Below are 8,946 nucleotides of genomic sequence, written 5' to 3'. Positions count from 1 at the left end.
CGAATGGAGTAACAATTAGGGGTAAAATAGTAAAACTACCATTTTATTTATTGATTCTTAAGAGATGTGCCAAGTCAAATATAAACAAGTAAATATAGACGTATTGAGTGTTATTTTTATTTTTTTTTCATTTTGGTCTAAATTCAATGGTGCAAAAAGGTACTCCCTCGGTTCACTTTTACTTGTTCACTATGGACCTTGCATACACCTTAAGAAATAATAAATGAAATGCATAATTTATCATGATTCACGTATTAATTGGTGCATAGTTTAATGACTTAAGGAGTGCGCATGAGTTTAAAAAATAGCTTGAATTCTTGTTTTGACCCTTTTTATTTACCGGACACACTTGTCAAACTTCAAAGCAACAAACAAGTCCACGTCAGTCACAACAACCGCCATTGTCTCACATTTTTCAACAACTCTATATTCTCTGTGTCTCCGTACGTTGCGTTAAGCATATACCAGAAAATCCACATTCCAACACAACCTTTTTTTTTTTCCCTGTTGGATTGACAAAGTAGAAGGTTCCTTATCCGGTCAGGGAAAAAATGGCAGTGAATCCTCAATTATTTCCTAATGGAATGCCTGTTCCTTTCACTAATGAATTGTTTGTTCTTTCTAGAGATGGTGTTGAGTTTGAGATTGACAAGATTCCTGGGTAATCATCCTTATATTGTTATCTCTATGTTCCTCTTTTTTATAATCAATACTCCCTGAGTTATAATTTATGTGATACTTTTCGTTTTTTGAGAGTCAAATTAAAAAAACTTTAAAGTTAAATTAAATTAGATTAATTCAATACTTCAACATTAAAATTTATATATTTAAAAATTACGATTGTAACTTTTTCTCATATCAGTTTAGTGAAAAAAATACATCTTAAAATATTAGTCAAAGTTCGTGCATTAATTGTTGCTCCTAACATATTAAGGGGTTTTGCCTGTATTTCTTTACCTTGGAGACAAAGATAGTTCAAAAGTCGCATAAAATATGCATTGCCGGCAACAATATGGATTGCACTTGTCAACTTTTACATGCTATACTACTTTTTATTTCTACCTGTCAGAAATCTACCATTTGTTGTCATTTAATATCGATATTTGGGACGATCTTGCTTGGGCTGCAACGTGAACTGCTTAGCATTTGACTGTGCTTGTGTGTGTGTCTATTTCGTGCTTGCTAATATATGTTCACATGGATACTTCTCTCAAAAACTAGTGATCTGAAACATGCTTGGACATTTCAGTTGAAAGGAAGGCATAAGGAACTTACATATCTTTAAAGTGGACACCTGGTAAAGAGGAATAATATAGTTAATGCATTTGATTTGGCTGTTGAGTGTGAATGGAATGGCTACATTTGCTTTACTTTATGTGTTTCTTTCTCCCTTTCTTTAATCACGTAATTCTTGCATTGCCTTCTCTTTTTATCTATCAGCTTCTTTGATTTCTATTAGTTCATAACTTTGTGTTGATGAGACTGCTTGCTTATAGTGTAGGAAAAACAAGAACAAAAGGAACGGTCTACTTGTCAAATATTCGGATTGTCTTTGTCGCAAAGATGCCTGAAGATTTCATTGCTTTTGACATGCCCTTGGTATGCAATACTTGTACTTTTACTGTCAACGGGGTTATTTATTTTATTGGATTTCAACTCCTTGTCTGAGTCAAGTTTTTCACCAACTCTGTGTGGATCAGAGAAGGGAGGCAAAAGTTTTCTTTTGCTACTCTTACTAGAATATAATGTAGTTATTATCAAAACCAAAGTAAAGGGGAAATATTTATTTAATCAAAGTAAAGGTATAACATGTTGATCTCTTGAATCTTTCAATGATAATTTCCCAAAAATTAAAAAGGTGGACCTTGAATAGCATCCCTTGAAAATCATATACAACCGGAACAAAAAATGCACTTTGTGAAATTTAGGATGGTGGTTTCAATGTATGAACAATATGCTTAAGAGACCAAGTTTCTTAAGCAGCTCGTGAGCGACTTGCATGGCTGCAGGTGCCAGAGCCATTAAACAGTTGAACTTTGCATTTGTTGTGACTGCTATGTGTATAAGTAAATAATGGTCTGTTGTCTGGTTAATGCTAGCTTCATTAAGCACTATTTCTGGTGTTTATTACCTAGATTTAGTTCTGTCCAGTGTTAGTGAATCTTTTTTTTGTGGCTGCTTCTTTCTTTTGGTGGGATAAGATTGCTTCTGTGCTTAGGTGTACTTTCTTTGATAGGTCAGATTGGAAATTGTATTGATGAAATGCCACTCCAAAGTACATCTGAAAGATCAGTGTCGTTACAAATTGCAAAGAAAGCTGAGAATTATTTTTTAGCATTCTGACCAAATTTTTTGTTATGTTATGCTTCGTTGAATCCTGCTTATTGCTGCTTTCTCTTCTGTTAGTTCTTTAACAGTTTGTTCTGAAAATAATCCTGGCATTAGCTGGTAATATGATTGAGTGAGCAGTACAAAACAAAACTGAAAAATGAAACCTACTTTTGCTTGACCAAGTTTAACTTCATTCTGCAGCTCTTCATTTCTGATGAAAAATTTAAGCAACCAGTATTCCATTGCAACAACATTTCTGGACATGTAGATCCGGTAAGCAAAAGGTATACATTCGCGTATATTGGACTATGTGTGCAACTTGAGATGACTGATTCTGGCCGATATTCAGGTTGTTCCAGATAATGAAAATAGGGCCTTGTACTCCACGCATTCATTCAAGATTTTGTTCAAGGACGGTGGTTGTGGGACTTTCGTGCCATTATTTTTCAATTTAATTGCCTCTGTGAGACGAGCTCAGCAACAGTCTGGAGCAGAACCACGGGCGGATCCTCTCCAAGCTGCACAAACTCCAGTTGATGATATGATCAGACATGCGTATGTCAAATAGCCCACGCCTTTTACAATGAAAATTGTTGAGATACTTTCTTATCAATATGCTTAGATGGTTTTACTGAATTTTTATTGTGCTTCTTGTCGATTTTGCAGATATGTTGACCCCAACGATCCAACAAAAATCTACTTGCAGCAGCCTACTCCAGAGTCGCAACTCAGGCGTCGTTCATACCAATCACAGCCTGCTTAAAGCTTGATATACATCTTGGTTAATGTTAACCTGAATTCTGCATTTTCTGATATTTTTTTTCTTTGGTGGATTGCTTCGAATCTATATAAACAAGAAAGACGATGAGCTTGGATGATGTGTATATGAAGTATATGCAGTTGGTATATATATTCTCGAAAGTAATATATGCAGTTGGTGTATATTTCCTTCCCAAGTGTACAAAGATTATAATCTATTTGACTATTTTTTTTCAAAACTATGAGCAATGACTTTTATTAATAGGTTGAACTAGCCATCACATTTTGGAGGCAAATGTTTATTACGGGGTTCATTTTTTTGTGCATACACTATATTAAATTCTGCACTATAAGTTTATCGTTTGGTCCAAAAGAAAAAAAAGAAAATAAGTTAACAAGCTTATAAATAGTTCCTGAGTTTTCACAAGTTCCGATTGATCATTTAACTTTAACAAAGCTCAATTTGAAAGAATGGCAGTAAGACAGTCAAATAAAATCGGCAGGAATACGTTCACATGTAAAATTCTCTATATATGTTTATATTAAGTGTTTGAATTCCATGAGATTTTAACTAAGAACATAATACAATGAAAGCAAATGATCCATATAGGAGGTAAAAAAGTAAAATGGTACAGCATGTTACTAAATAAACGATATGCGACAAAACTTCTCATTACAAATGACATTTTATTCTCAACAAAAACTTGAAAGGAAAAATCTCCACCTAGCATACCAAAAAAGAAAAGGAAGTCTTTAAATTTGCTTTAGAACTTTTTCAGCTGCATCTACAGTCCTTTGAATATCCTCTTGAGTGTGTGCTAAGCTAGTAAATCCAGCCTCAAACTGTGATGGGGCAAAATAAACACCTTCCTCCAACATCCCCCTATAGAATCTTCCAAATTTCTCAGTATCACTCTTCTTTGCATCCGAAAAGTTATAAACGGGACCCTCCGCGAAAAAGAAGCCAAACATACCCCTTATGTAACCGCCGCACATTGCATGACCGGTCTTCTTTCCAGCATCCAAGATTCCTTGTGTAAGTTCACTGGTGATCTTGTCCAAGTATTCATATGTACCCGGTTTCTGTAACCGCTTAAGCGTGTGAATTCCAGCTGTCATGGCCAATGGGTTTCCGCTTAGGGTCCCCGCCTGATACATTGGTCCTGCAGGTGCTACCATCTCCATAATATCCCGCCTTCCTCCGTATGCACCTACCGGCAAGCCGCCACCAATAATCTTTCCGAGTGTTGTCAAATCCGGGGTTATTCCAAAATACTCTTGAGCTCCGCCGTATGCCAACCTAAATCCAGTCATAACTTCGTCGAAAATAAGAAGTGCGTCATTTTCTTTGGTAATCTTGCGAATGGCAGCGAGAAAATCTAGATTTGGTTGAATGTAGCCGGCATTTCCAACTACAGGCTCGAGAATTACAGCAGCAACTTCACCTTTGTGCTCCTTAAAGAGGGTCTCAATAGCAGAAATATCATTGTAAGGCGCAGTTAGAGTATCAATAGTAGCTGCTTTGGGTACTCCGGGTGAGTCGGGCAGTCCTAGGGTGGCGACCCCACTGCCTGCTTTAACAAGAAATGCGTCTGCATGACCATGGTAACAACCCTCGAATTTGACGATCTTAGATCGGCCAGTGAAAGCACGAGCCAGCCGTAGTACTCCCATACATGCCTCGGTACCAGAGTTGACAAACCGAACCATTTCTATGCTTGGGACAGCTGAAATAACCATCTCCGCGAGAGTATTTTCAAGGAGACATGGAGCACCGAAACTCGTTCCTTTCTTCATTGTTTCAGCCAATGCTGCTAGCACCTGCAGAGAAAAAATATTAAAAACTTCCACTCTATTGAATCCACACTAACAAAGCAGCCTCCCCCCGCAGTACTAAGGGGTCGTCTGGTTGCTGGTTAGGAAATGAATTTTTCATATCTTAAAACCAACATTGATTAGTACCATGTTTGGTAGCATTTTAGTTTCGATATATAAAATTCAGCACATCAAGTAAGGTTACAAATTAAAATCCTGCATGTAAATCCTGCATGTAACTAGTACATGTATAAGTTAGTGGGGAATCTATGAATTATTTATGCAGGGTAGAAGATGGAGTAACTAATACATGAATAACTAAACCCTACCTAACTAATCGTTGCATAACTAGTCCCTACATTACTAATACTTGCATAACTCTAACCAGCAGCCAAACGACCCCGAAGACTTTCAAAAGACTCTACTTCAACCACATTTCTCACTGTACAACATAATAAGACAGAGGGGCATAGAAGATTTTAAGGTATCTTGCACAATAGTTCTTAAAGTTGAGCTCAAGAGAATCTAGCTGACATATTGGTTCTCCTCATTCCTCACAAAGAAAAGGAGGAAAACCAAGTGGAGGAAGAATTTAGACATTCCCCACCTAGGTCTACTATGTCGACATGTTCTACTTGAGTTTTCACTTTATCCATCCAATGAGCAGCTCAGCTCAACTCAACCTCCAACCAAATATTTCCAGTTTACTAGTGCTCATCAATCAACTTTTTATAATACTAATTTATACACTTTATCGTGAGAACTTATGTTGCTCGAACTCTCAAAGAATGATGTCGCACCCGTGTTGGATCCTCCAAAAATGCACTACTTTTAGAGGATCCAACATGCACCTGACGACATTTTTAAAGAGTCCGAGCAACATGTTGAGAATTTACAACATGGACATCAATACCAAATTCTATTTACAAAATGAACAAAAGAACAGACTTAAACCATATGTTCTTGGTAGTCATAAATATTCATCTAAGGCCAAAATAATTGCAGGAAAAGGTTTCTTCTTTTAAAAACTTTTCTAACCTGTAATGGGAGCAAAAAACAGAAGCAGCTTTAAGATGGAGTTTCTGAAACATGTTGTCAAATACAAAACATGTAGACGCAATAGTAAGTGAGGCCAAATTAATGCACCGTGGTCAGTGAAATTTCAAGTTGAACATAGGGTTAAAAGAAGAGAATTGAACCTCATCATCTGCATGACCGATTATAGCCGGACCCCATGATCCGACATAGTCAATGTACTCATTACCATCTATGTCCCGCATATGAGAGCCCTTCACCGAGTCAATTATTATAGGTTGTCCGCCAACTGACTTGAAAGCACGAACAGGGGAATTTACACCTCCTGGCATCAACTCCTAATTACAGTGAAACATGAGATGGAAATCAATGGACTTGTAGGGACACTTGAAATCAATAAAATTGAACTGGACTCTTTTCGGCTCCATTTTTTTTTAATATGTTAAATATTGAAATTTGAGCACAACACTAGAAGCATAGCACGAATCAAGTGCATCTTTCTTTGTAGATTAAAGGTTTCCACCATATAACTGAACATTTATTTTAACTTGTATTTTCAGTACCTCCTTGTCATGCAAACAAGTGACAACCATAGACAACTTGTTCAAAGGGTAGTTCCCTTTTCAAACAAAGGACAAAATGTTGTATATATGTTCATTCTCATGCTCCATTTTTCTAAGCTTTTCCCCTATTTAGAAAATGTTAATACATGTTTTAGCATTTTTCCCTTCCAGGTTCCAATCTCAATAAGTTACATTAGAAGATACGTCAAAAACAGCAGGACGCGTTTAGGGAAAAGAAACCAACTAAAGAAAGGAAACATATTTTGCAACAGAAAGTTTGCTACGTTATCAGATTCCTCAATGTATCTCCTCTTTGTAGTCAAATATCCTACTTTTTCAAGAAAATTAAACTGTGTTATAAACATAGGCGGATCCAGGTTTTGAAGTTTATGGGTTCCTCCAACGATCTCAAGTTAATATACAATAGTAACTGAGTTCATATACAGATATTCAGTGGATTTCTTAATACATAGAGGGTCTGCATAAAAGTTATGAGGTTCACGTGAACCCGCAACTCATATTATAGGGTCTTTCCCTGGTTATAAATTGCTCCTTTTCAGCGCAACTACACACCTAAAACATAAGGTTCTCATAGAGATACAAATAGATCTGTTAACTTATAACTTATATGGGAGGAAAAACAGATTATATATCAGATGAGACAGCATTGGTTGTACATAAGTTCATCAGATAGATCCCAATTTGATAACTACATCAAATCAACCCCCCCCCCCCCCCCCCCCCTCCCCCCCAAACACACACACACACACACAAATACCCCATATCTTAAAGCTAGCAACTTTATTCACAATATTAGGATGAAAAAGTCGAATCTTGAAGCAATAACAGTTTGAATCAAAGAATAAAAATTGAACAATAACACCATCAAAGAAGCAAATCCATAATACAGTATCTTGTGAAACACCTACAATTTTCAAGAATTTTAAACTGAATTATAAATTGCACCTTTCAGCACAGCTACACACCTAAACGTACTCAAGTTCTCATAGAGATACAAGTAGATAGCAATTAAGTTATACTAACTTATATGGGAGGACAACCAATGGATCAGTTCATCATAATAGATGCCAATTTGGCAATTGCACCAACTTTATCAAATCAATCCCCACCCCCTCCTCCTTTCTTCTTCTCCTTACCCACCCCAGATATCTTAAAGCTAGCAACTTTATTCACAATATCAGCATAAAAAATCGAATCTTGAAGCAATACACTTCGAATCAAGAATAAACACCAAATAATAACCATCAAAGAGCACAATCCATAATCTTGCATCTTGTGACCACTTCATCTAGAAGCATAGACGGATCCTTCTTCTTCTCACCCACTCCATATTTCTTAAAAAGCTAGCAACTTTATTAACAACATCAGCATATTATACCGAGGGTCTACCAGAAACAGCCTCTCTACCTCCCAAGGTAGAGGTAAGGTCTGCGTATACTCTAATCTCCCTAGACCCCACTTTGTGGGATTTCACTGGTTATGTTGTTGTTGTATCAGCATAAAAAAAAAACGAATCTTGAAACAATACAGCTCAAACCAAAGAACAAACACTGAACAATAATACCATCAAAGAACCCAATCCATAATCTTGTATCTTGTAACCACCTTATCTAGAACTTCAGAGGCGGATCCAGGATTTTAAATTTATGGGTTCTGAATAAATTATTTATATGTACAAATTATCTGAATTTCTTACTACAAATACAGAACTTGAGCAAAAGCTATTACAAATAAGCACTTCAAATTTTTCTTTACAATTTTGCAACTAGTCTTACAATATTGAATTATATCAAGATTGAAAAACATTAGTCTAAAAATAATGAAATCTTGATTTACCTTAGCTTTAGTGAAAGCTTCTTCAGATTTTTGAAGTGTGAAAGTTTTCTTCTTTTCATCAACTGAAGCTGTCATTCTAATTGTTGCATTAATAGCCCATTTTGGTGTTTGACTTTTAGTCAATTTAGATGGACATGATAGACCTATTCCATTTATAGCAGCCATTGTTACCAACTATTTTTCTCTCTTGTGTGTGTGTTTTTGAGTCTTGTTGAGTTTGTTATGCAATGGGTTTTGGTTTTTTAAAGTGGTTTTGTTTTGACTTGTGATGAACTGATGATGAAGATAAGGAAAGTAGATAGAAAATCTTAAAGAAAACGAAAGTGACAAAAGTTTCTAGGGTCATTTGCACTATTACCACTATTTTGTGGTTTAGCGGACACACATTTGATTATATTTTCATATCATAATATTTTGTGAATTACGTCTTGCGCTCCTAAAGAATTTATGCTCTGTTGGGACATGAGTTCGATCATGAAGGATAAAAATTAAATACCAACCAATTTAAAGGTAAAAGTCAGAGACTAGCCCATTTGAAGGGCAAATCGGGTCGGTAAAATTGGTTGTCTCGTCCGTAATTATTATT

General features: G+C 36.1%; 2 protein-coding genes across 2 annotated transcripts; one reads left to right on the top strand and one right to left on the bottom strand.

The window, feature by feature from the left end:
• Window positions 1-427: 427 nt before the first annotated feature.
• Window positions 428-3,283, top strand: LOC132614513 (uncharacterized). Its single transcript, XM_060328979.1, has 5 exons — window positions 428-661; window positions 1,497-1,599; window positions 2,533-2,604; window positions 2,681-2,886; window positions 2,998-3,283. Exons 1-5 carry the CDS (start codon window positions 552-554, stop codon window positions 3,092-3,094), a joined length of 588 nt encoding a protein of 195 aa, XP_060184962.1. The 5' UTR covers window positions 428-551; the 3' UTR covers window positions 3,095-3,283.
• Window positions 3,284-3,662: 379 nt separating this feature from the next.
• On the bottom strand, window positions 3,663-8,689 carry LOC132613885 (glutamate-1-semialdehyde 2,1-aminomutase, chloroplastic). Its single transcript, XM_060328174.1, has 3 exons — window positions 8,361-8,689; window positions 6,105-6,278; window positions 3,663-4,911 (listed from the first exon to the last, which is right to left on the bottom strand). Exons 1-3 carry the CDS (start codon window positions 8,523-8,525, stop codon window positions 3,844-3,846), a joined length of 1,407 nt encoding a protein of 468 aa, XP_060184157.1. The 5' UTR covers window positions 8,526-8,689; the 3' UTR covers window positions 3,663-3,843.
• Between the last annotated feature and the right edge of the window lie 257 nt (window positions 8,690-8,946).

Source organism: Lycium barbarum, chromosome 10 (genome assembly GCF_019175385.1).
Source record: "Lycium barbarum isolate Lr01 chromosome 10, ASM1917538v2, whole genome shotgun sequence".
NCBI lineage: Eukaryota > Viridiplantae > Streptophyta > Magnoliopsida > Solanales > Solanaceae > Lycium > Lycium barbarum.
Note: the sequence above shows the minus strand (reverse complement) of the source record. Positions and strands in the feature narration are given on the sequence as shown.

Coding starts and splice junctions, on each gene's coding strand:
- LOC132614513 (XM_060328979.1), top strand. CDS start 552: ATGGCAGTGAATCCTCAATTATTTCCTAATGGAATGCCTGTTCCTTTC. Junction 1,600..2,532: donor TTGCTTTTGACATGCCCTTG/GTATGCAATACT, acceptor TTCATTCTGCAG/CTCTTCATTTCTGATGAAAA. Junction 2,887..2,997: donor GATGATATGATCAGACATGC/GTATGTCAAATA, acceptor TCGATTTTGCAG/ATATGTTGACCCCAACGATC.
- LOC132613885 (XM_060328174.1), bottom strand. CDS start 8,525: ATGGCTGCTATAAATGGAATAGGTCTATCATGTCCATCTAAATTGACT. Junction 6,279..8,360: donor AAGCTTTCACTAAAGCTAAG/GTAAATCAAGAT, acceptor CACTGTAATTAG/GAGTTGATGCCAGGAGGTGT. Junction 4,912..6,104: donor TCGGTCATGCAGATGATGAG/GTTCAATTCTCT, acceptor TTTTCTCTGCAG/GTGCTAGCAGCATTGGCTGA.